The sequence below is a fragment of the Harpegnathos saltator genome, unplaced genomic scaffold, assembly GCF_003227715.2.
Source record: "Harpegnathos saltator strain DR-91 unplaced genomic scaffold, Hsal_v8.6 scaffold93, whole genome shotgun sequence".
NCBI classification, from domain to species: Eukaryota; Metazoa; Arthropoda; class Insecta; order Hymenoptera; family Formicidae; genus Harpegnathos; species Harpegnathos saltator.
The window spans coordinates 1082339-1110313 of NW_020230721.1; the positions used below are offsets into that span (position 1 = coordinate 1082339).

Sequence of the window (27975 nt, forward strand, 5' to 3'; positions counted from 1 at the left end):
AGGACTGTCAATGCTCCGGGTAAATTTTCGTACAGACAAAGGGGCCCCGAGAGGCCTGGAGGTAATTCAAGAGTCATGATAATACCAACTACAATTTCAGCTATACCGAAGATAACACGAGGTATTTGTATCTTTGCCTTGTGCATTTGTTTCTATGCGCTTTGTAGAATTTATTTTTCAATTTTAAGGCAGAGAGAAGAGAGAAGAGGTGATTCCCTTCTAGAAGTTTATGATTAACATATATGTAAACTTGAATCGTCCGAACTTGTCAACTCCGGTTTTACTTTTCAATTAATTTTACTCGGAGGACAATTTTCTCCCAGGTAGAAATACGAAATTTTCCGGCATAGATTGAGTGCTGGATACTTAATTATTTTATTGCCGGAGGACGATTGAACTGGGAAAAGAATTCGATGTTTTTCCCTGATCTTTGTGCTCACTGAGGCATTTATTCCAAATCCAACTTTGTGATAGTGTAATGATTCAAGGTAATTGGATATCACAACGTAACATATTTCATATATTCGTACTTACGAATATGACTGAAAGTTTGTATATAAAGTAATAAAAACAATACTTTATGTATATATATATATATATATATATATATACAATATATATTTACAATTGTAGTTTAGCTTATATTTAAATGGCAAGCAGTTTGCCATTACTGGTTTAACATCAGCGAGAATAAAATTTCTATTCCATTACTTCAAATGCAGAAGTATTTATCGATCGGAAAAGTGATTCAGAGTTATTTACACCGAGTTTTTTAAAGTTTGGGTTCATAAAAACTTATCTAAAATTTAAGCAAAATCTGTACATCTATTTACAAGTTTGTTAAGCAATTTACTATTTCTATATGGAATGTCATATAAATTCTAGTCCTTCAAATTTCTTATCCATCACTCTGCTTTCGGGCATTATCACGTTCCCCTCTGTTGTAAAAGCCATGATATAAGTAGCTGTTCGTCCTTGGTATTCTTCCGTCTTTAATGCTATTATTATAGAATCCTGTGAACCAGGAAGGAACTTGAAGCTGGAGAAACCTCTGATTGGAATTAGCTCTCCAATATAAGTAACCTGTAAAAAATTCATTAAGCAATTTATTATTTTATTTATTTGTAACTGTATGTTTGTAACTGTACATTAATTCATGTACTTTAATATCAACAAAATTTTCATCTGCAGTCAACAAGACGTTACAGCTCATCATCTCATCCCTGGTCTCATTGTAACGTTCATGGGAACATCTTCTAGGCAAGAAGAACCAACTTTTGTGTATGTCACTCCAAACTGCAGATTCATGTATCATGTAACCTACATAAAGTGCAAATATGATTAAATTAGAATTTGATTACAGCAAAATTAATTCACATACCTGGATATTCGATGTTAATTGCTTGCCTTAATCGCTTGTAATAAGAAATCCAATTAAGAGAATGTGTCTCCCCACGTGGCGATACCACTTTTATCCACAATGGATTGTTGTGTTCAAATTCACCAGACGGTGTAGTCCATTCTTTTCCCATACTGCCAACATACAATTGCTCATCTTTGATGGTTGCCCATTCAGATTTAAATCCTACAAATATATAAATAAAACTTGAATGAAAGAAAAAAATATTCTAGAATATATGCAACAGTGCGAGCAACAGTAATATCAATTTGCCGCTATGTGATTTACCTTTTTGATTTCTACCGTTTCCATCCATTAAGATCACCCATGGATAAGCTTGATCACCTTCAAGGAAATATATCATTCCTGTACGATCGTCAAAGGATAATAAACGACCGTCAAACGTCACCAATTCTGACAGTTCCATACCACGTCCTTTCATAGACAGCGAGGAAGATAACGTAATAGTTCTGTCGTCCCAGATAACAGAGAGAAAATTCGTGTTGGGATTCCAATAAAGACTGCCGGTTTTCATGAGACTGTGCCATGTGTCTTTCTTATCCGGCAGCCTGGAGTCGTGATCGAGGTCGCTGACTATCGCTATTCTATAGGTGATACCCATGGAAGTTCTGATGGGTGTCGAGGTAGGATAAGTTTTGTTGTACTTGTAATAACGACACTGCGTAAGGGTCGATGTTCTTGGTGGCGAACACATGACGGTATGCAGCAGCGGATACGCCAGGAAGAAAATCGACACACTCGCGACAAGGAGAAGCAGCAGTAAACACTGGCTTTGTACACGGAATGTGCTATTCGCTACCCGATAGACGTGCGGTGCGCGCAACGCTTGTCGCCAGTCGCGCAAATACGACATTGTTTCTTTTCCGCCGTTCCTCATTCGTTCGGTCCGTATGTCATCGACCGTGGGATCAGATACACAAAGCAACAATATTACGTCAAACTCGAAGAAGCATGTCCCCGGCCTGTCAACGTTTGCTAACTAACCTAGCCTAATCCATTCGCCAATGGACCCGCGACCATGGATATATTAAAGAGAAGCTTGAGCCGACGTGGCGATGCCATATCCAGGGACGATTTTAAGTACGCATTTTTCGACGCGCCCTCTGAGAAACCACGAGGGAACTACGTACGTTACATGCGATAACGGTGAAGCCACTTGGTTCGTGTCCGTTCTATTTCCATATGATGAAGGTCAGGAAAAGACAGTCAATCTGTATGTTCTTCTCTTGCCATTGATGAACAGATCACACACGACGATAAACATGAAGCGAGTTAATAGCGACTTTATTGATAGGTAAGTATCCTTGTCTCACCTTTTACACGCGTTTTATCTTCCATACGTTATCCGTAATTCGTAATTCAGGAAGAAAAGAATTTCAAAGCTTCGGCTTCGGTAACACAACAAAACTAACCCTTTCTAACGATCATTTTTTATCAATTTTATTCGCCAACGATGCGTACTTTTGACATGTCGTAATATTTATATTATTAAGCTGGGAAGTTGAACACTGATCCAAAAACGAGCGTAAAATGACCGAAAGGTCATTTTATTTCTGTGTCATGGCGGGAGGTTCGCGAAATTTGGCTCGTAGTTAGATGCTGTCTTTTTGTCCAATATTTTCGAAATTGAGATTGTTCGGCGCAACTCCAACTGCAAATCCACGTCGCATGGTGTACGTACATAATGCTACTACATCGCGCGACCGACTTTTCGCAATCTTCGATCTTCCGCCACGAATGCACACGATGTATTTATGGTTATGGAAATGCTCGAAGTAACGTCGACCGGTCGATATAGCGAGATTTATAATACTTCTGCAGAATAGTAAACGCGCATAGCACGAAAACACACGAGACTATTCTTACTATTTTCGGGCTTCGTCGTGAAATATATATAACCGAGAGATAGGTTATTGACGTTCCTGCGCGCTATCTGTTTTAAAACCGATCTATGCAACGCATCTGTTTGTTTGTTCGACATTCAACATATTTCGGCTACCACTTACGGTACGTGCGTAGTACAAATACGTACATCCTTGAATATCAACCCTTTGCACCATACCGGTCAAATTTCTCATCGAAAGGAAAAAAGAATTCGGGTGCCGCGTGTCCTTTTGAATTTTAAATCACTTGCGAAAGTAACAGTAGATAGATTTAATCAGTAGTAAAAGTGAATATTTGCTCGATGCGATGATGGGAACACTAGCATTTAAAATCACAGAAGTGAATGTTCCATTTAATCTCACTGTAGATTTTTACTCCATACGAGTGAAAGTTTCAATTCGGAATTAAAACGGGATTGTTCCTGAGGCATACACAGCCGGTATAATAATAGTCGCGACGTGTCATGTAACTAGATTATTAGAATTTTCCAATTGCATATACGCCCGCGCAATATTGATTCATCATTTATTGATTATTTGAAGAAGCGGCAACGATACGTCGCGTCGGAGCGTGAGAACGGTGATAGCTTTATGTTAATGTTGACGATGAAACAAAAGATCGATCGCTGCTAAACCCATCGCCAGATCAGCGTAATTTCGGCGGGAGGGTCCCCGCTAATTTGCGTCGCGTCGATGACTACAACGACGCGTGCAGGTTCGGCTTCTCGGCATAGTTGGGGTCGAATGAACGAACTCCCGCAGCAAAATGAATCGTGGGGGGCGAACGTCGGTGGATAGAGCGTTGGGGGAGACGACGCCAGGGATGAATCGGCGAGGGTGGCAAGTCCCTATCGCGTCAGTCGCGTGACGCGTTTTCCACCGACAACGTCGACAATAACGACGACGACGACGACGACGACGACGACGACGACGTTGCACCGCGAGGCGAGAACAGCCGGTCGGCGCAATCTCACCAGTTTCCGCAACGAGACCGCGAGAGAGGCTTTCCCGCGACTTTTCTGTCTTTTGGTAGAACACGTGGCCGGCTCGCGCGCGTTCGGCTGTCGCCGGACGCGATCGGCTCCGCCGCCGTCGCCGCTGCCATGCGATAACCTGTATTATCGATCGCGCGTGCCGCAGTTCCGCATGGCGCGTTAAGCCAATCGCGGCGACTGGATAGCCTCGAATAATTTACGTCGACCGATTCCTGTCCGGCGAGTTCGATCTCGCCAATGATCGGCATGTGAACCGAACACGGCGGCACGTAGGTTCAACGTTTATCGTCGTATCGAGTACGCGTCTGTGCTCGCGGCAAACCGATCGACCGCGTCGCTGCGAGCCCCACGCTCGCAATTTGAATGCGGTCTCTGCGGAACGACGCTGCAGCCACGTGATCGCCGCTTGATCGAGGGTACGTTATTTCATGCCCGATAACAATTCACACGGTCGGATTACTAGTTGGCTGCGCGGCTGCTGACAAACGGCGGTCGTTATTCGCTAAGTTCGATAGTGCACTCTTCTCAACCGCGCGTGCACTCTCGCCTTGATTGCATCGCATTGCGCGTCGCCTCGGCGTCTCGTCTTTCAATTGTCATTCTCACGACGAAAATGGCACTTTGACACGGCATCCAAAGTGACAACTTGCGATGCCTAACACCGCACACTTGCGTGATTATTACATAAACATATTTTTGTATGATGAACACCTGCATTTTGGAAGATATAGATGAATACGTGAGAAATAGCAAATGGAATGGACCACGTGACTTCCTCGAAAGTTGCACTTTGTGTTTCAATTCTCGAAGTCACGTGACCATTGGCGCGAACATCTCGAACGTGATCACGTGACTCATAGTGGAAGCCATAGTTATGCACTGGTGGACCGATTTCACGATATCTCTCTGCGATATCTTTTCGCGTTTTTCTCGTAATCTTGTGCAATCTTCGCGTGTATATCGTGTGGTGTGTGTGTGTGTGTGTATGTGTGTGTGTGTGTGTGTGTGTATGTTATTGGGTGCCGCGAGTTAGTGCTTCAGATTGATGTGTGTTTTGCATTGTACAAAAGCAACGTCGGGTTTCGCTCGTACATCGTTGCGATCGCGCATGTCTTCGAAATGCACAGTCGGCAAAGGTTATGAGGTCGTGTTCGAGATTTCTGTATTTTATCTGCGCGCTTGCCCGTTCCTGGTTCCTTGTCATTCTAACGGGCGAACAATGTTTGCAGTCAATTTTGCGAGAGGTAAGACGATTCTCAACATTTTTGTCAATAGTATGAGGAAGAGACGTATTATGTTGCTCTGCAAAATTTATTGACTAAGTCGTATTGGTTGCACACAATTACAAATATTTTCACACGATAAAAGTATGTACAAAAATTAATCGGGGCATTACCCAACATCTAACGGAAACGATATAAAAATTAAAAAATTGATAGTAACTGAAGAGGGAACGGAGAGGAGAATATGAGAGGGAGGAGTAAGAGGAGCAAGAGAGAGGCAGACAAAATAACAACAGCAGAGTAATAGGGGGGAGAGGGGGAGGGGGGAGGGGAGAGCGAAACCTTATTTTTTGATATGCTATTTCGATCATTTGTAACATTTCACTTGCAAGTTATCGGTAATATGTGGTAAGCGATTTCAAATGCACGACTTAGTATTTATGTGTGATACAAGTGCGCGCTTGTACGGCCTCCGACGTACACACATTCGTACGCAGATTATGGAGTTGTACGCTCGGTAACGCGAAACGACTATTTGCACGTCTCTTGTTTTATGCCAGAAGCTAATCGTCGTATACATATATAAATTCAACAAGGACTGCGGGTAAACAAAAGATATAGTGCTACCCTAAAAAATAAGTCGAGTCTGTTTTACACCATAGGAAAGGAAAAATTGAAAAATGTCGTGAGATTTGACAGATGATTTCCCACATGATATTAATTCATGCTGGAAAAATAAACTATTTTATTAGATCATTTTTACTCTGTCATTGGACACTCATTTCAAAACTCAAATCTGGTAATTTGATTATTGCGAGTGAATCGATATGCTAATTGAAGTTTCACCTATAAAATTTAAACGTTTAAAATAACGATAACATTTTATAGTTTGACAGAGCCAAGAGCCAAAGAAAGAAATAAAATCAGATTAATCAGATTGCAGGAAAAAAATTCCATTCAAATGAATTTCAAAAAATGTTAAATTAACGCCAACATCTGATGAGGATTAAATATTTTTGCTAATATGTAAAAAGAAAAACTTTAAACTCCTGGAAGAGGAAAATTTCATAATTCGTATACGCTTTTGCTGCCTATATTACGCTTCATATCCCGAAATTACGGAGCTTCAAGAAAATAATGAGAGAGTCTGTAGTGTTTCTTTTATCCGAGCGAGCCCATGTACTTTGTGGATCATTCATCAAGGTCGACGACCTCGTCTCGAGTAGTCCCCGAGTTTTGCACGACTCGTCCGTGTAACTACGAGGTATCGTCGCGACACGTCGCGCACGAGGAAGACCAGATAAGGGGAAGAGAGAACGTACGTTAGGGATGCGGGGGCTGAGACGACGGGCTGAAGGGGTATCCACATGCGCTGACGTTCATCCGAAACGGAGGGTAGCTTGCGTGAGCGTCGAAAGCAAGATACACGCGATGGGGTGTGTGGGGGAAGAGACCGGTCGCGGCGTGTTTGGACGAGACTGCTTGGGATGCGCTATGGTTATGGTTTCGCATCGATCGAATTTTGCGATAGTGTGGCAAAGATCACTACGTTGCAGGTATATTATATGCTTCGTAGAGGAGGGCGCGACAAAAATTATTTCGGAGATACTTTGAGAGAAGCATCGGAAGGCTGGAGCAAATCTAAAGTGTCATAATATATTACAGTAAACAAATCTACACGGAGCAGTTGAATAAAAAAATCGAAAAGAAGAACTTGGACTGCAAAAAAAGTTTAAGATGTTCTATACGTGTACAATTAAGACGCACGCATTAACACATTGCCGAATGCACCCCGTGTACACAGGGTGCACGCGCCATGGCGAATGGTCCACCACACGTCGCCAAACCCATCATCGACGCATTGCCATGGAAACGACACCACCACGCGAGCTGTACCACTCTCTGTACTACATCGCCACGTTGCGCCGCTTTAGAGAGCAGGCTGCTAGTTTCAAGGGCACTACTCTAACGCACCTTAAAGGAGTGCACAAGGACGATCAATATACCCTTCACCCTTATATCCCCGTCTCTTTCATCCAGCCTCTGCCAAATATCTTCTTGCGTTGATAGTCGCATATCCGATTGCGTTAATAACGCCAACAGATGTTGGCGGCAGAAAGGTTTATCAAATACACAGGACGTTTCCTCGGTCGTAAATCGAGTACTTTTTTTTTATCGGATACATATATATATATATCGTACATCTCTTGCACTTTTATTTTCTTGCAACTACACAAGTCAAAAAGACAATTGGGAGTGAATGTGTTCAAAGTTGGAAGATAACAATATGATGTTTAATTAGTTATGATTGAATATTCTCAGTCAGCAGTGTCGATGATAACTTCATTAATAATCGAACTGCTTGGAAGCTTTCCATTTTCCGCCGCGGAAATCTTCCTCGTCGGACAATAATGCGAAAAACACTGGAAATGATGCTAAGCTAGTGTTGGCAGTAAAATCGATCATTTTACAAAAGCGACGTGGTTTAACAGACATTGGATCTTCCGTGTTTTAGCGACCACGCGGAAAATAGAGGAATGAAGAGATTCATCCGGTGACCTCGTGACACGCGCGGTAATGCTATTGGCAAGCGGTACCGCCTCGATACCGACCATCACCGGCGTTGTCGAGGAGGAAGAATACGCACGCAGCGAGGCCAACAGCGCGCATTACGATGGATACGTTACCGATCACACTGATCTTGCCTCAGAGATCGACATCGACGAGTCCGAGTACAGACGGGAGCTGCTTAACGATGTGAGTCTATATTCTGATGATATTGATTGATAATTATCACGTTAGTAGATAAGGTAGTTGTCTCTTGTGAAATAAATTTCTTAGTAATTCATTTGTACCGCCGACGATCATGAATTTTAGAATTTGTAACTATTTCAATACTTCATCGATTAGTGTGCTACATACAGGCTAACAGTGTACAAGTATATTAGATATTTTTATGAAACTGTATTTTTCTCTCTGCAATTATCATCTACGCTGATTTGACATAAAATTTATTAGCACTTTTCAATTTTCCCGTTTTTTGAAGATTAAATGTGATTGGAGGTTAAATCTAGACTCTAAATTGAATAATTAGTTAATTAGTTTCAATTATAAATAAAATGTCCCCTGTATTATTTTTTATTTTATTACAAATGTTGTATTCAGTATATGAGAATCTGTTTTTCTTTTACTATGTTTCAGAAATGGCGAACGCTCTTCGACAAGGTACGTAAACACTTCTTGCTATTATTTATTCCTGTTTTCTGTAAATCAGACATGTAGATTTTGTTTGAACCTGTCGTTGCAGTTCGATCCGGAGGGTTTCGGAGAAATACCGCTGGAGGATTTTTTGGCAGCTCTGAGGAGTCCCGAATGGAAGGCGGAGATACCAACGAACAAACGTGACATACTTCTCGCCAGGGCGAAGGAATCACACGTTCAGGCAGTGACTTTCCAGGATTTCGTCAATGTGGTGAGTCCGCAATTGTGTTTACATTCTCTTTTATTGTATTACACAGATCAAGAGTAGTATAATCTCATTGCGCAAAAATGATTATTAGTGACGTTACTAGAGATGTTACTAATAGTTGGTATAAAAAGAGAAGCAATTAGTATAAAAGGAAGAAATACTTTCTCCCTAGTTTCTAATATTGTGAAAGTGAAAGTGGACCTCGCTAAAATTATACGCTGGAGTCTTAACATCTGTTTTATTTTATTAATATGCTTGTTATGACTGTGCACGATACCGTTGGGTATCTGATTTGTGTACTGGAGGCAAGGTTCCTAGCATCCACGTTTAACGGATAAACGTATCTTTCCGTTTAGGAGCGAACGGTTTTACAGCACACTGTCTGCTCGACGGTGAAACTCGTTGCTCGCTCGATAGAGAAGGGCGGGATAAAATCGTTCAAGTTACGTACAAGTTCGATTCCTCCCTACAATTTCTATATTTCTCTCTCATTTAAATATGAAAGTAAGAGATACAAATCGTTATTGTGTGTAATACGATACACAATTTATTAAAATTGAACATACAAATTTTTCTCTCTCAAAGCATTTCTTTATGATTTAAATGCGGAAGCACTGATAATTCAAAGTATTTTAATACTGCTAAAAAATTTACTTTGAGTTGCGATCTTAACGTAGTTTTTTCCATGATGTGACATTTTTAAGCAACGTAAGCAGAATAATATGAAATGGTGACAATTTCAATCTTTAAAATTTTAACTATTATACTTTGATCTAACGAATCTTGTTATTGTTGATTATCTCTCTGGCTGCGCTTATATTTATAAACATGACCAATGGTATAATCTCTCATTGCATCAAAAAAATATTCTCCTATTTCGTTTACCTTTTCTTTTTACATAAAATCATTTCTTTTTAAGCTTGTAACACAAGTTCGAGGAAATTCTGTAAACATATATTGTATCGATAGTATGCAGCTTACCGACACAATTTCTCTATGACGAACCCTCTCCATCTCCATTGTGCGTGCTACTTATTCCGCATATGTGCCAGGCAAGAATACGACGAGGAAATTTGCGGCACAATATAATCTATTTAAGAGGCCGCGCATCGGAATTTACGTAGGAGCACACTCGATTTCTATCGGTTTTCCGCAAAAGCGTTTCGGATCACGATCGTGGAGCACGGTCAACGAAGAAGATTTACGGTAGTTAAATGGGGTTATTCTATCCGCGTCGGAATGTCTCATTGTCCGTCTATTTGTCAACTCGAGAAACGTGGGCTATGGTCCGGAATTCGCCGGTCCTACCGCACGACAATGACCGGGGCCAAGGAACCGCGGTTAGAAACTGGTAGATAAATATCGGCACAATGATAATCTCGACGTTTAGAGGTACGGCGCGCCGACGGGTGGTTCTTTGTTCGCGCTTAAATTCGCTGACAAGTTTTTGGCGGTTTTCCCCTTACTTCCATTCGCTGGTGATCCCGCGTTGGGTAAACGGGCCCGACGGGGAGAAGAGGAAAATTGTCCGTGCACAAATCGTGGCGATCTATCGAGCGCGTGGGTTAAACGACGCGTAAGGAGAGAGACTCTTGACGAGACTGGACAAAATGAAGCGTGAGAGATCTCGCTGTTAAGTTAGCGATCGATGTAATAGCGTGTCAATCGTGTGTGCATCCCTTCGAGACGGTAACAATCGTATCTGAGCTGATCTACGGATAATTCTGATAACACTGCTAAACTCCTGCAAGTATTCCCGGTCTCTGTCCTGCTGTCGTGTACCGCGCGATTTGTCCGAATTGTTTGTTGGAAATTCGAGCGGAATGAAGCAATTTTCCTGATGAAAATGCGTGAGATTCGGAGAGAGAGAATGGGACAAGAGAGAGAGAGAGAAAGAGAGAGAGAGAGAGAGAGAGAGAGAAAGTAACGTGTTACAGAATCTCCTTCCTTCTTTCGCTGTAGGTGTTGGTCACAGATGCTTTGCGTTCTCGAGGCCGCTACCTTTTCTCGTAAATTAGAAAGTAACGTGCGGCGGATTTTGGCGAGCTGTCACTGGAGCGGAGAGGCTATCACCTCATTTATCTCGATGACGAATGTGGGTTGAGAGGCGAGTGAAATCCCCTTGAAAATAAATAAATAACTAGGAAGCGCGCGCGTGTAGGTTCGTTCACCATCGTTATCCCAGTTTTCAGCCGCGCTCAATTATTTCGGAGCAAGTTTCGCATTTGTGACTTATAGGCATGCCTGATTTATGAAAGCCGACCGAGACAGCTTTCTCGAGTTTCATTCTTTCCTTTCGTTTTTCATATGATACGAATGTATACGGTAGAATCAAGTATTGTACGTCTAATTAATCTTAATTGCACAGAATTGGATACATTCGTTCATTTCATCCAAACGTTTGCGTGAAAATGACGATTTTTTACTAAAGACGGATTTCGAACCACAAAAATTATGTGTGACCGTGTGAAAATTGTGATTCGTTTTGTTATATTGAACGTCGATCTAAAGAAACAAAAATTCAGTGATATGGGTTTATTTTTTAAATCATCTGATGATGGAAATGTGTTAACACACTACGCGCGTACGCAAATCGATTGTTGCTCTTTTTCACAGCACAAAAGGCCCATAAATAAATAAAAGGATAAACTCGGAGCTTTTTTGAATGAGAGGGTAAACGTTCGCGAGATCAGTAGATTGCAGCGAGAGAATCGCTCTGGGAGCCCTTTTATTACGCATTCTCGCGCTCGCCAGTTTCCATTATACGTACCACGGAATTCAGAGAGGCCTCTCCTCCTCGTCAAAGGCTGATCCGTTTATCTGGTTTTCGCGGCTTACCTGCTTCATATTGACAAAATTCGCTTGAAGATTACCGACTGATCCTCGGTTTGTAAATACCTCGACCTGAAAGGAGGACTACCTAAAATTTCTCATGCTCACGACCTAATAATTCTTTGAGGCGGTTGAGATCTTGTGATTTGTGTGGATATCAGCAAACTATATTTTCGTTTCGTTGCCTGGGAGAAGATATCCACCGCTACGTTATTAGCTAGTGGTGTCAGTTTTGAATATCTCGGGCATTACCTGAGGATCCGAGTTTTACAGATGTTATTTACAAATATCTAGATATATATTCTTATTATCAACTTTTCTTATTTGTCCTCTTGAAGTCATTCCACGCATAAAGGTATAAAGATAACATCGGCAAAAAATAGATACTTTACAAAACAGCTAGTAAGTTATAAAACATGAAATATAAAATCAAAGCAAATAAGAAAAAGAAAGAAGAATTCTTAGTTATTTATTTTTCGTCGACTCTTACATGTAAATTGTACGAGAAGAGAATATATTTATTTAAAGACAAACGTATCACTGAACAAATTTGGCTTTTAGTATAGAAATACCCAGTTTATACTGACAGAAATATTATTAAACCTTTTTGTCCTCATCGTCCGTAAATACTATTGTTACAGCTACTTTTGACCGAACTGTTCAACTCCCAAAATTGTTCTCATCATATTTCATTTACCTTCATGTTCATGTTAAAATATATTTTATTAAATCTTAGGTGTATATATATATATATATATATATATATATATATACGGTGAGACCGCTTGCACGCTGTTAGCCACTGAAATCTTAGCTTCATTTGCCGCGGAATGTAATATACTATAATAGGATTACACCTGCAGGTGGCTGCAGGCAGCAGCAATTATTCAGAAGCGAGGAATCGCAAGTATTCTCGGTGCGTTGCTATAATTTACGGCTGGCGTTGTCGAATGGCGGTAACTGGGATTTCCTCGCATGCACCGCATATTACATTGTATAGCTCGCGTATGCTTATCCTACGCACGATCACGTGATAATCTCATTTATCATTCGCGTAGGTACGGAAATTCATTCTGAAACGCCTAAAAGTAGCATAACGGGTGTGCATCGACAAACAACTGCAATGTAGCTATTACGTGAATAAGAGTGGCTCTGGGATGGGGTTGTGCGCGTAAATGTGGATTTACATGTTATAAAACCGGCATTCTGGCACCGGGGCTCTGTTATTAAATATTGATAGTCGAAATTACTTTACGCTGTGAATCAACGCTTGAAACATTCCACAATAACGTAACATTTGTAAATCTAAAAGTACATTAGGTGAAAAGAACGAATGAGGAGAAATAACTTCCAGAGTAATACGATTCTTTTGGCAAACATCGCGAGTCGCGGACTATTTTTTAAATGTACCAGAATACTCTGTCACACAATCTCTCCCGATTTTAACGATCGGGCTGCGGCTGGTCGTTTCCCGGGGGCGAGTGCTTCGCGCTCCACACGCGGTAAGATCGAATTATTCTGCAGTGCACCGTGGTCGCGTTTCTCCTGTGTAGCTCGTTAAATGGCCGGCTTTATGAACTTTGACGCGTATTTTGGGAGTGCTTACACAGAGGCGGGATTTCTCAAAGAGCAAAAGAGAAACATCGGCGATGATGGGTGGAGTATTCGTGCCGAAGCTGCGATTAGCAATTAGTCCGGACGGAGGTGGTCACTTGATGTTTGCACAGCGGGCGTGGAACCGACGATTAGCGAGAGAGATGGAGCGAGGCGAACGGTTAGTGACGAGACAAATTGCTGTTAGAGGCAGAAAGAGGGCGAATGGTTGAGAAGATGTGGGAGAGAGAGAGAGAGAGAGAGGGGGGGGAGAGAGAGAGAGAGAGAGAGAGAGAGAGAGAGAGAGAGAGAGAGAGACTCTGTCGGCGCTTAGGTGGCCCTTGCCAGAGTTTCGGCAAGTCGGTGATTCCCGCACGATCGCGGTGGTCCTTCGTCCTGTTTCTTTTCGTGTCTTTCTCCCTCGCCCTCCGAGGCAATTTTTTCCTCGCTCTTCCCGCGCGCCACCGCCACTACGCGCAGCTCGCCGCCCTCTTGCTCTTCCCGGATATCAATTATGTCCCCGTGGGCCGCACGTTGCGACGTTGGACCCACCGGTGTGCGTCTCTCACCTCCACGAAGGGGGCCCCGCTCGGTGCTCGCCTCCTCGTTATCCCTCGCCGTGGGCGTCGAAATCCCTGTGTAAGGTCTCTCAGGAGCTACAAAGTGCAATTTAAGAAAATTCCCCCTTTCCCTTCCTTTCTCTCTCAGTCCTCTCCCGCTCCTCCCTCTCTCTCTCTCTCTCTCTCTCTCTTTTTCTCGTATCCGCGGAGCCCCGAGCGTCTCGTTACACCCTCCCGCTTCGATCCTCCCGCTATCTTCTTGTTCCGGCAATAAATCGCGCAACAGTCGGTATCTTTCGACGCCGCTCGCTTTGGAATCCTTCCTCGGCCGAAACATTCGGCTAACGTGGTAACGCGACGCGCGTAATTGGGCTCTTCGCACGTTCCTCAAGTAGATGAGAGCGCGAAAAAATACTGCGAAGAAGAGGGAGAAAGAAACGGACACTCGTCGCATTTATTAATATTGATTCGCCGCTTTGCACATTTTAATTGATAAAATATTCCATTCACGATATTCTCAGTCTCTCGTACGAGGACAGGTTTCCGATATCTTTCGGTGATGATGGTGGCGGTGCGAAGCGAGACTGCCCTCTCGCAGAGGGCCCGACGTCTCTTTGTTCCGTTTCTTTGCTCTCGTGCAGATGGACGAAGAATTCCGCGCGAGGCGGTCCGACCTACGACCCCATTATACACGACCCAGACAGGACGCATGATTCATAATATTAGATTCGAGTCGGGACCGAATAATGTAAACGCCACGTAGAAGGGCCGTATATACATGGATGTCCTGTTGGAACAAGCGTAGGGGGGCGTCACGTTGGCGGCGAATGCAACGACGGCGTTGCGGACGACGCCACAACGCGACGACTACGACGACTACGACGACTACGACGACGACGACGACGACGACGACGACGACGACGACGACGACGACGACGACGACGACGACGACGGCGACGACGACGACGACGACGACGACGACGGCGACGACGACGACGACGAAGACGAAGACGGCGAGGACGACTACGACTATGAGAACGACGCCATCAGCGAGGAACCCCGTAGCCACCCACACCTACGTCGGTCCCTTAAATCTCCATTCTCGGGCGCGCCTCGATCCCTTTGAGCCTCCTCTATGCCCTCTGACAACGACCCAGGGATCTTTCGTCCTGCATGCATGTAAATACGTTCTATCCGAAGGTAATTTAAGCGATGACTATCCTCCGTTGTTCTTGTTCCTATAACGTACTCTAAACGTATATACGGGAATGTCGTATTATTAAAGCCTTTGAAATGTGCACGCCTCTAATTAAAGACATAATCGCGCGCACTTTGAAGTTTCCCTTTCGTGGCTGTTCCCGATTCGCTAATTGCCCAGTTTCGTCCCTCATGGCGATACACAATATTCATTTCTTCTCTCTCTTTTTCTCACATCATTATGATTTTTAACAGGTCTTACCATATTATTAAATATAATATTATATATATATATATATAATATTCTTCAATATAATATATTTTCTCTTTTTATGTATTTATAAGTAAAATTTTGGTTCATTGAACTAGATTCGATCGAAAAGACCGCCACCAAAGATCACCAAAGTGTCTCTCACGTAAAACTTAATTTTCAATCGGACGTGCGGAAAAATGACATGACAAGTCGTCGCAATGGATTTCAATGTCACGCGCATCACGCGCTAAATGCATCTTCGACTTTACAAGCGACAAAGATCGTAGATTTGTCATTCGAAGCTAATTGTCCGATAGATCTATATATATATATATAGTATATATATATATATATATATATATATATATATATATATATATATACTTAGCCAGCCAATGCGCGATCGGAGCGGCGGCTGGTGGCGGACAGAGCTTACCACCAGCACTGGCCCCAACGGCGACAACAAGGTTCCTCTATTAGGGGCAATTGGCTCGCACCGACCCGTTAAAAGCATTCTTAAATATGCGAGCTTATCTACGCGGATCGGAGGCGCATGGTCAACGACTCTCCTCTCCTCCGCTCGCATACCTTTTCACTCTTTCTCTCTTACTCTTGTCCGACGCGCGAGGATGCGGTCGGCACGATATCGTTACGGGCCTCCCGAACGACGGTGTGTGTCCGCCTTCCCGCCGGGACATTCGTTTCGTTACGTAGCCGCGCGGCGCGACATCGTCAGGATCGTGGAATTAAGAGGACGTATTCTCTCTCCCCCCCCCCCCTCCTATCCTCTTCTCATTCTGTGCTTGTCGTCGTTGTCGTTGTCGTTACGTCTTCTCTCCCTGGCCGGGGCCTGATCTCTTCCCATATCGGTCCACCTGATCTCGCATGACCACACTTCATTCCGGTCGACCTAAAAGTCTAAACGGCTTCTAATTAGGGGGACAGTCGAAACAAAACATGCCCAATCTCGGCAACACTTGAGATAAGTTACATGGGGCCCGACGAGTCGCATACCACCACCTCGAGTATTGACCGGCCGACCGAGCCCGACCAAACCCTCGGTCGGACGCGTTAGCCGGAGATACGATTTCCCACTTCTCTTTTTGCGGTCCGGACACCGATATCGATTTTCTGTTGCGACGCTACATCGTCGTTTGATATCCCGCGCCATGTCGCGTTCTTTATTTAGCGGGCGAAAATATCAGTTTGTCTTGTATCCGCCTTTTGTCTCGTATTGTCTTTTTTCCTTCTCTCTTTCGTGTTCTCTTTTCTTTTTCGTGTCGGTCTTAGCGTATCGCCGCCGCCGCCGCCGCCGCGTATTTATCGGCGAAGCATGTACGCGCGACGGTGCGCCCGGTTACTTTTTTTGCGTACTTCATGATTGATGGATCGAAGGCGAAGTTTGCTCGTCGGGAATTATTGCTCCTCTTGTATATATAGCGTATATCCGACCTCGCCGGTATTCCCACGCGTGCATACATGCACGAAGAGCGTATTGTGTGAGCGGCGGATTAATTGGCGCTTCTCGCTTTCTCGGCCGCGGAGTATTTTACGACTGACAAGCTGACGTGTGTCGCCGGCATATTATCTGTCTCTTGATCCCGCAACACGGTGCTTCTCGAGGAATAAGCCGCGAGGTAGACAAGTCGCTTGCTTAATTACTATCGCGCGTATCGGTCGCTCGCCTTGTGCGCTGCCAGCCAAGATAGATCGAGGGTGCTGCTCTTGCTGCTCCGAGACCTTTTTGCTCTCTTCCTTCACGAGAGACACGTCGCTCACGACAGTGAGAATATAGATAAAAGAACTTGTTTGCAACCTAGTTATCTTTTCGGGACGATACGCCGACTGTTGGCCGACTATGTGAGCTTTCTGCGCAGAAATACATTAGATTCGGAAGGCGCACACACGAGTCTCTCTCTCTCTCTCTCTCTCTCTCTCTCTCTCTCTCTCTCTCTCTCTCTCTCTCTCTCTCTCTCTCTCTCACTTCCATGTGCCATTAGGAACGTACGTCAGGCGTTCGCAGGGAATCGCGTGTGTGCTACATTGTTATTAACAGGATCTAACGCTACAATGATTGACGGCTGACATACTGACAGCCCGTAGGGCGAGATTACCTGCTTTCTGCAAGTCGGTGCTGTTCAGGCGATAAGACAAAGTTACGTCTTCCGAGAACATTTACAGTTACATTCTGGTATCATAATATTCGATATAATAATTTTTGCAAATAAATAATATTCTTCGATATTGATGACATTTCGCCGTGATGACTTTACCCCGATACTATGCATAACGGAATGATGGCTGTCAATGGGTGTCGATAGCTTCTCTTTTTGTCATTTCAAAAATTCGATACATTTGCAAAATATAAATTAATATTCTTGATGAAAATCGCGATGAAAAGAAAAGGACATTTTGTCCGCGTATGTAATATAATTAGGAAAATTATCCCACTGAATAACCGTGAACTTTTCTTATCATTCTGGTGTTAATAAAGTGCGACGTCTGCGATTGAGCGGTCGACGACAGTTAATTTTGCATTTAGACGGCAGAAATCTTTTTTTCCAAGTCGATGCACGTCCGGTGCGGCGAGTGCTGCCACCTGTTGGGTGGTTGTAGGTGCTGAGGGCTGCATGGTGTCGCCAACTGACGAAGGTCAGAGTAGCTTGCTCAAGAGAGGGAAAGAAAGAGAGAGAAGAAGAGAGAGAGAGAGAGAGAGAGAGAAAGAGAGAGAGAAACGGTGGGAGGGAGGGGGCAGGGAAACTCAGCCCTCTTTTTTCCGCAGCTCGCCGCTCAACTCCGTCCGACCTTATGACTTCACCCTCTCGTATATGATGCCACAGGTGCTTGACTGCCACTGCATAAGTGGTAAACTTTTTCACTCTTCTGGAGTGAACACATCGGCTTTCTGCGACTGTATCTTACTTTTTACAAAGACTATCAGGAGAATAGATAATAGAATCTATTCGTGACCGATTTGTTGTGCATTCTAAACTCGAACTCAGGCTGTTTATTAATATAAAGTCACTTCATAGTGATAAATTACTGATCTGACACATCGCTCCCACTGTTTTAAATTATTAATAAGTAATAAATCAACAATGCATGCGACTAGAAAATCCCAACAACTTAGTTGCATTGCGTGTTGAGGCTATTATGTTGGCCCGTATACAGACCGGTATAATACCCTTAAAATAGGAAACTCTAGAATAGTATAACTTTATATATTAAAGCTATTATACCGAGATATCTGCAAACACGGGCTGGTACAATAATCTTAACATTTATGAGACCTTAACTTGGTGTCACTAGAATTTTTCGGCTACATGCATTGTCTCCACGTATTCGTACATCGTGACAATTTATTATTCAAGGGAACAGTAACGAGAGAGATATTTTACACAACTTGTATTATTCCTCCTTTTATGTAACATTAATGTTAATTTTATGTATCACATTACAAAACTCTGCTTAAATAGTATGAGATTTCCGTAGCTGTTTCGCTCGCGCGATTAATTGACAAACATGATGCGAGAATATGTAAGCTGCATAATGAATCTGATCGAACAATTTTAGTGACATGCAGGTTTAGTAAATGTTAAGTCTATTACATATTGGCCCGTGTGCCAAATAATTATTGTGCGAAAGCAATTACTCGCAAATCGAACTCCAACTTTCTTCGAACGTCAATGTTTGCTCCTCGAGAAACGACGCACCGACGCCTTCGGATTAACAATAATCGCATTTGATTCCGCGATTGCGACGTCGTGATGCGAAGCTGATCGTCAGTGATGACTTAACAACCGGCGCAGCTGGATATTTCATCGCAACGCGCGTTCACGCTTTCGGCCGCGCCGTGAAGAATTCCGAGCCCCGAAGGGCGATCAATTATTCTCGGTCGGTCGGCCGATCATAGCAGGTCGTAATATGGACGATCGGCTGAAACTTGAACGCAGCCATCTGTTGTCGGCACGGATGTGCGACAAAACAAACAGCTTGCCAATTACGGGCCGGAGCTGATCTCGGTGCCGCTCGACATAATTTGGACCGCCGCGGAGGACAAAGGCGGCCCGCTTCCACCACGCCCACCATCGTTAAGCTCCAGGACGAGTAGCTACGACGACCTACTACCACTAGCAAGTTGCTTGCACCAGCCTTCTCTCACCTGGTGTCTCTATTTACGTTGCACAGGCCGCAGCTTCTGCCACGCTTCTCTTTTGTGCGCCGCACATACCACCGTCGACTGGGACTGGCACTAAACGAACCCAGGACAATGTCCGAGGTAGTTTCGTAACCGAAACAAGGCGTGACGTTCTTTCGCGGTCAAGCTCCAGTTATCTTAATGCGCGCGGACTAAAATCCGCTCTCGGTATTCTTTCCAGCCACAGTCAATCGGACTGATTCCGTGTAGCATAGACAACTGGGGGCTCCTCAACTGGAGGATGAACTTTAGCTCTCTAAAATATTTCTCCCGAGAATATTACTGATATCAATTCAATTGAAACTGCGCGTAGCATGTCTATCGATTAAAAAATAAGAAATGAACTGCTTACATAAAAATATATATTAGGATGACAATAATAATATTCATAATCATATTAGTAGCAACGATGACGGAAACCACACAGCAACAACAACAGTAATAATAATAAGATAAATCAAATCAAGCACACACTATTTTATATTTTCGCTGTAATATAAATAATAGTATAAACATATGTATATACACAATGGTCGAGAGACAAAATAAAGCGTTGCTACTTTATATACTCGATGTTATACAATACGTTTCGCCACAATATCGCTCCGTCGCGTGACATGTTTACCTCTTCTAAACGCTCGACAGGCAGAGATCACGTCGGTTTTTGTCAGCCAGCGAAACCTCACCTCACAATGTCGGAGGAAACTCAAATAACTCGGCGTGTTGGAGCGTCGTCCTAATCTTATCCACCCCGGTGAGCGGAGGTGCGAATTTTCGTGAATGCGCCCCGCATCGTGGGACGGACGGATGAAACAAGCGGTATTTGGAGTCTGCATCGGATAGCGGGCAGCGGAAAGAGAGAAAAAGAGAAAGAGAGAGAGAGAGAGAGAGAGAGAGAGAGAGAGAGAGGGGGAGAGAGAGAGAGAGAGAGAGAGAGGAGAGGGAGAGGGAGAGGGAGAGGGAGAGGGAGAGGGAGGGGAGGGAGGGGAGGGGGAGGGAGAGGGAGAGGGGGGGGAGAGAGAGAGAGAGAGAGAGAGAGAGAGAGGGAGATGGGAAAAAGCACCACCCGTCGCGCCTTTCGGGTCATTGTCGCGCTGTATGGTAGCCATATAACGCACTGGTTCACGGACTAACAGAATCACTTCAACTTATTCCGTATCACGTATCGGCCATTACCGGGTCTATAGACGAGTCTGGCTAACCGTCTAACGACGGCACAATCGCATCTGCGGGGGTGGGTTTGTGAATTTATGTTTTTAACGGCGCGTCGAATGGCCATCGGACGACGGTAACGCGCCATCGAAGGTGCTGTATGTGCGTCTCGAGGGTGCGCCCCTAGAGACTTACCGCCGATCGTTCGTCGGTTGCTTGCGGGTCCCTACGTGTCTTTTTCTCCCGTCTTCTTTCCTCCCGTTCTCCTTCTCCTCCTCCTCCTCCTCCTCCTCCTCGCTCTTAGCTAAAGCACTGGGAAAAGGTGTATGAGAGAGGAAGGGATTTTCGCGCGCGCGCGCGCGGCGCACCTGAGCTGACCGAGTCAAATCGAGGCACGACACGGCGAGTCTACCGCCCAAACGTGGACGGCAACCGGGCAACTTCCTAAGTCCGGGATAGATTGTTTATAAGCGAGCAGGGCGAGAAGAGAACTGTCCGTGAATCGGACGAGAGCGACGAGGAGAAATCGTGAGAATTGTCAGAATGCCGTGCGTGCCTGGCGCACACTCTCGAGGATTACCCTACGAGGGGATACGAACGTCGCTCTGCGGAGAATCCGCAAACCGGTGTATACGCGCGCCCCCGCTTTCGACCGCCTCAGAAGCGCAGGGATGCCGACGCAGTACCTGCCGATGTTCGTCAGGGCTTGCGTGCCCCTCGCTCGTTTATATTGCATTTCGAGAGACGCCGCCCTCGAGCGGATTTTTTATAGCCCACGTCGGAACGTCCCGGCGTTGCGCGTCGCCTCTCTGATTTATATTTCGCTCCTGTTTCGGTAACATCTTATCAATTATTGACTCGCGACGTGAGACACGTGACTGGAAATCTCTCCGATTCTCTCCCCCCTCTCTTTCTTTTTCTCTCTTTGCGTCTCGGTTATTATTATTTACAGGTAATAACGAATTTTTTCTCTCTACCTTGAAGTTGACACTCACATCCAACATTTAGTGGGATGGAGAATTTTATATCATATTTATTTATTTTTTATTTATATCATATTTATTTATTTTTTATTTCATATCATAATTTTGTGTAATTTCCTCGATTATATATAAAGCCGTATTTTGTACAATTATATTGCTCGTACAAATTGCAAAACGCAGCCGTGAAATTGTTAATGAAACGCGATAATATCATGGGGCGGCTGGTAGTCGGTAACCGTCATGGAACTCAACGTATTGGTAGTCACGTCGTGATTGGCAATAAACGTGAAGATCACTGTACGAATCCCTCGGCATGCCGCTCGCGTTTCATTCTTTTCGAGTTAAGCACTTTTTGTGCCGCCGCGCCGGCCGCGGGGAAGCACTTGCAGAAACAGAAGGAAGTCGATTCCGTCCAATCACCGTCGCAACCTCGCTCCAATTATCCGCGACTGCAGCTTCGTGCGGGCGCATATAGTTCCTCGGTTTTGCACACACACATGTCGTTTTTACTCGCGCGAAGGTGTTACGGTCGGAATGGCCGAAGCAGATTTTCACATTTGCAGCGGACCCTCCGCGAGTTGTTTCGCGGCGCGAATCGATCAGCGACCAATTATCGTAGGGACGAGTAGGCACTTATTGCCGCCTCGTTAACTCGTAATCATCGACGAGGCGGTAAAAGTTTTCATTGCTATTAAAATGCTTCCTTTTTCTCCGACATCCGCCAATTCTGATATTTCTTTTCAATCATGTCCCTTCCGACGAATTATTTTTATCGTTAACACAACGATTTCACTCAATGCTTCAAGTGTCCAATCAATTTTAATTAATTTACCTCGTTTTGATCAATTTACTCTGACAAATCGGATAATTTGTATAATGGCTGCGCTTTGCAAGCTCAATTATGCATATGTTATTTCGGACGAGTCTAATCTAATGCGTCACATCGCATTCAGCCAGCTATGGAATACAAACGACTCGTAACATATATATTTATTTACATGGAAGATTTATTATAAGTACCAAATTTACTCAACATATGTTTCAAATCCTGAGAAATTTAGTACTTTACAATCGAGAATATTAAATTAAAAGAAAAAGATGAAAATAAAAAGAGTATTAAATAAAAATAAAAATTTCGGTACACTTTCCTTTTCATACAGGATATAAGTTTTTTAATGTTTTTGAAAAGAGAATAAATTCTTTTCTCGACTACGCGATAATATGAACTATTTTAAAATTTGCAATCAATACAAATCGAAGACTTTTATCAGAAAAATATTCCTTGTTGAAAATGACGATTACCAAAAAGTGTATCCTATGCGCGCAATATTAAAGGATCCTCGAGGACATTGGTGTATTCGTGTATATATTCGCTGAGCGAATGCGGCTTCTTCCCGTTTGGCCGCAGTCTTTGGCAGCCACAAAGCCATTTGTGTCCCGCGAATAAAGTCGCGCGTGCACACGAAGTGCCCGGAAAATAGTGCGGGTTTGTAAGCCGCCCCTTCCCTTCCGTTGCTCTCCCCCGCACCCTTCCTATCACTCACCTTTCTTCCCGCCCCCGTTCTCTTCGAGGAAATTGGCAGCTACGTCGAAACCCTTTTGTCGACGGCGAGCTGCATGCACGCCGGAGTAAACAGCTGCGAATGCCATTTCAATAACGGCTAAGCATCCAGATAGGGTTTTGGTCCTGGCCTGCATTCAGCCGTATGGCTCTTTGATCAAGCGGCCGGTCCTCGAAAACGTAGTCTGGATAAATTCCGCAATGGCTCTTTCTCGTTTGTGTACTCTTTCCCCGTCGCTCTTTCATTTACTGTGCGGAACGCCTCTCGTATACCTCTCACTCTCGCGCTGCACTCGTATTATTTTAAACTTACTAAGCGGATAGGTTAAGGAGAGTCAATCGTTTGCACGTTAAACGCTACGATACGGCATTACGAATAATAATACGAATAATAAATTAACTTTTAAAGAAGTTTCTTTAATGTTTCACTCTATATTTTATTTTATCTTCACGACTGTCTGCGAGCGGTTTCCACAAGTGAGATCTTGCGTTAACTTTTACTTGCTGTTTTCCCTTTGTTAAAAAGTGATCTACGTATAAGATTCAACGAGTGATCAGGCATTATAATCAAATCAGACATTATATCGCCGCTGAGAATACGAATTAATTTCTAAGCGGTATCACAGCAGCCACTGGACGACGATAAATTGACACATTGTACATCGGCGGGGCATCCGCGCTTTGACGTGGCCGAAAAAGCGCCGAATACGAAGCATTAATACGAGCACTTCCCCGAATTTAATGAACGTACCGGCCGCGATAGAAGCGTCCTTTTTCATACGGCCGTCGTTTATTGCAGGCGGCGGCGGCGGCGGCGGCGACGGTGGCGGCTTTATTGGCCGCTTTCATGCGCACCTAAACGCGACGCTGTGCCGTGCTCACGCGTATCACGCGGATCGGGAAACCGACGAAAAACGATGAAAGCCTATGAAAGCGAGCATTGTGGGTGGTTTCATGAGGGGCTCGGGGTGGGCGAGACCATGCGGGCAACGTAGCGAGGGGACGGGAATCCCATCTGTCGGCATTTTTGCACCGACATTGTGCGCCTGTTTATATCGACACCGTGCGAGATACGGACCGTGCGAGAGACGGAAAGAGAGAGAGAGAGAGAGAGAGAGGGGGGGGAGGGAGGAGAGGGAGAGAGGGGGGAAAGAGAGGGAGAGGAAGAGAGAGAGAGAGAGAGAGAGAGAGAGAGAGAGAGAGAGAAAGGGAGAGAAAGAGAGATATGTTGGAGAGAATCCGCTTTATTGCCGTATTGCCGCGGATCCGCCGACTTTTTAGGCCTTTTTTATCTTTGCCGCACGCCACGAGGACGTCTGTACAACTCTGCACGGTGTATCGGATACACGCCGTCGTGGCTGGGCTTCTCTCCTCTCCGCGTGCTCCATGAGACTCATCCGTTTCCACGCGACGGTCAGTCACGACACTGTCGTTGTAAATTTCCAACTGACGCACGATAGCCGAAGCGTATCGGAATATCGACGTGAATTTACTCCTTTTTCTCGTGATCCCGTCGTGCACGCTCATCGCATCGATGTCGCCGAGGATCATACCCTGTATCGGACGTATCGTCCCCTTTGTCGCGTTTGCCTCGCCCTCCTGGAAAATGCCAGGGTTTAACGACAAGGGATTCCTCGCTCTAACGAGAAGCGTATCATTTCACATACAGTAGAGCGCGTGTTATTGGCGAAACGAAGAATTAATAGACCTAAATGTTATTGCGGCGAATGAGGGAAATTATAGTTGATTATTTTTCTTGTTTGGAATCTATGCCCGGAAACGTCGCATTTCCATATTACGGGTGAGATAAGATTCTGATCACGCGCTAAACAATCCTTTGACACATTTTCCGCATACATTGGATCGTCCGCCTATAGATGCTGCCGTGTACCGTGTAGGTGGACGTTGTTTTGATATTTAAGTTTCTTAACTACGAGATCTGCACAAAGTAACGACCGTAATTTAAAAAATTGGGTCTGTCTATATATTTTACATGCTACGCATGCATTATATATATGTACATATGAAACTATTTAACAAGAATTTTGTTAAGATTTTGAAAAAAATTTGAAGAGGAGAGAGAGGGAGGAAGAGAGAGAGAGAGAGAGAGAGAGAGAGAGAGAGAGGAAGATTCAATGGAATTTTATAAGATTATTTTCATCTCCTTTCCTTTGACGAGAAAATATGCTGACAAAATAACATATCACGTTTCACATATTTCATACACTGTTCATATTGCCGATATATGGATCGATTGGATGATAGATTTATCCGCTTTTATCTCAATTTTTTAATAAATTTGTATCGAATGAATGGCGAAAGAACAGACAAACTCAATAAAACTATCCATGTAGAAGCTCCAGTCCTCTCTCATGGTAAAGCAAGACAACACATGAAAATTAATTTTCCTCCTGAATTTTTATCTCACGTGCGTTGTTGACGTTACGTGTAGATATATAATAGTTTTTTTAACGCCACCTCGGTCGGTCTCGAAACTTTGGCCGCCACTTGGAAAAAGTACTTCAACTATCTCCAACTATATAAATAATAACGATCGAAACAAACAATCTACTAAACACTTCATTACACAGAAAATCGACAAATTCTCATGCGTAATTCTTCAACAATTCGAGAGCTTCTGCGTACACATAGAGAAAATTTTATGGTAAAGTTATTATTTTAGAAATTTGCAACTAAAAAACAACAATGCTATTTATAATTTAGGAGTCTAAAGTATAGCATAGTAAAATTCAAAATCAACATTAAATTTCAAAAGAATCATCGTCTCGTTTTCTTTTTCTATGAGCTTAGATCTCACACGCTCTCAATCATTGTGAATGTTGCGAGCAGCAACGGTTTTTATACAAGTTTTTTTTCCACGGGTGCATGAGGTAGTGGTGATGGTTGCTACTACTGCTGCTGCTGCTGCTGCTGCTGCTGCTGCTGCTGCTGTCGCTCGTAACCCTTACGAGTCCAGGTGGGTCCGTGGCTGTCGGTAACAAGATATGGGGGTGGTTGGAAGAGAAAACGGCGACGGGGGAGGCATGAGAGGGTACGTAGGGAGAAAAACGCGGCGGAGGTGGGAGGAAAGAGTAGACACCGCGGGATGGGTTGGCTGCGGTACGCAACCTGCTTTCTATTTGGTACTGACGCCAGCTGTTCCTCTCGTTTCAGCGTTCCGAGCGAAGGATAGTGAAGTCTGCACTTAGCATTTACAAGCGGAAAGCCGAAAAGCCTTTCGCAAGGACGTCTTGCCGTGAATACGTACTTCCTTCCGCGATCCATTATGACACGGCATGTGTGTTGGTCTTTGTCGACTTTGTCGAACGAGCCACGTGATTCTGCTTTAATATTATTTTTCAGTCGATCGAAAAGTATACTATTAACGGCAATAAATTAAAACTCTATTCAAGTTGACGAGTTTAACGAGACTACGAGAAAGGTAAAACGAATGTAGCATCAATGTATGTCTTGAAACCATGAAACCGTTGTCTCTCTTCCTCTTTCTGAAATTCTTTTCCCAGTATTTTTCTTAATTTCCAGGATATTCATGGTAGGTCAACTCTACCTTGACTCTCACCCTGTACACATACATATTCCATGTTACTTTCGACATGTTGTTTTGCTTCCTTTTTATACTTTACGTACAACATATTGACCATCGTCTCTACGGGCTTTTACCTCAACGAATTTGCTATTTCCGACGACTAAGCGTAGCTTACATCGTGCATATATGCCTCCGTATACAATACTGTTTCAGCATCATTGAACAACTTTATCCTCGTTAGATTCAGGCATCGTTCACAGTTCACCAAGTGTACCATCCGCCGAGACACAGTGCGTCGCGCTAAATATGTTTATAGTTTCTATAATATAGAGACGATATTCCTGCATGTTTTATACGTAGTAGCATCGAGTACGCCGCGCGCGCGCGCGCGCGCGCGTGTGTGTGTGTGTGTGCAAAGCACCGGCGAGGTTTGCGAGCGAGACACTTGGTCGCGCGCGCAAGGATACAATAATCGGACTAAAGATTTATCGGGTAACCTGCCGATTCGCGGAGAGGAAATTGAGCGAATACGAGCAAAGAGGTAGAAGGAGGAAAGACGCGCGTGACAGGACCTTCATCTTATCAAGGATGAGACGAGAAGATGGGACAGGAGAAAATCCCTGGAAGGAGGAGGGTTACGAGGCTGTCGGATATCGCGACTCGCCGAGATGCTCGATTGCGCACTCGTCCGTTTCGTCCGAGTCACCCCGTAGATGAGCGAAACTGCGAGTGCTCCATCGAATAAAGCGCCCGAACAAACAATGCGGCTTCCCCCCAGATGCTTCCGGTCTCTTATTTCACCGGATAGCCATCCGAACACGTGCCGCGCTTTCTCCTCTTCCTCCTTCTCCCTTTTTTCTCTTTTTCTCCTCCGTAGGTTGAGTGCGCCACTCCGTTCGCCGTTACTACCTCAATGCATTCGATAATTCGATCGCAAATCAACTGTGAGAGCGAGGGTCGCTCCGGGTCGCGGGGTTGCCTGCCGGAAGATTTCCTCTCGGCCGATTGGACACTCGTTAAATCCGACGTCGCAAGCTTCCCGCGACACGTCGATTGCCTTATTTCGCGTCGCGCCAACGATCGGTATCCACATTGCCGCGAGATATATT

At 44.2% G+C, this 27975-nt stretch overlaps 1 protein-coding gene and 1 non-coding gene across 2 annotated transcripts; one reads left to right on the top strand and one right to left on the bottom strand.

Annotated features, from left to right (window-relative positions):
• Positions 1-614: 614 nt before the first annotated feature.
• LOC105186857 (soluble calcium-activated nucleotidase 1) lies at positions 615-2297 on the bottom strand. The gene is made up of 4 exons (XM_011147341.3): positions 1688-2297; positions 1382-1585; positions 1163-1320; positions 615-1083 (listed from the first exon to the last, which is right to left on the bottom strand). The coding sequence occupies exons 1-4, from the start codon at positions 2295-2297 to the stop codon at positions 871-873; spliced, it is 1185 nt and encodes a 394-aa protein (XP_011145643.1). The 3' UTR covers positions 615-870.
• Positions 2298-4178: 1881 nt separating this feature from the next.
• LOC105186879 (uncharacterized) lies at positions 4179-26789 on the top strand. Its single transcript, XR_003114352.1, has 6 exons — positions 4179-4714; positions 8037-8278; positions 8723-8746; positions 8829-8993; positions 26211-26371; positions 26494-26789. It is a non-coding gene; the product is annotated as an uncharacterized LOC105186879 (transcript).
• Positions 26790-27975: the final 1186 nt, after the last annotated feature.

Bases quoted from the DNA above. Each gene is read 5' to 3' on its own strand.
- LOC105186857 (XM_011147341.3), bottom strand. From the start codon at position 2,297: ATGAGGAACGGCGGAAAAGAAACAATGTCGTATTTGCGCGACTGGCGA. The intron at 1,321-1,381 runs GTATGTGAATTA...CACTTTATGTAG, and splicing joins AATTAACATCGAATATCCAG to GTTACATGATACATGAATCT. The intron at 1,084-1,162 runs GTACATGAATTA...AATTTTTTACAG, and splicing joins AAAATTTTGTTGATATTAAA to GTTACTTATATTGGAGAGCT.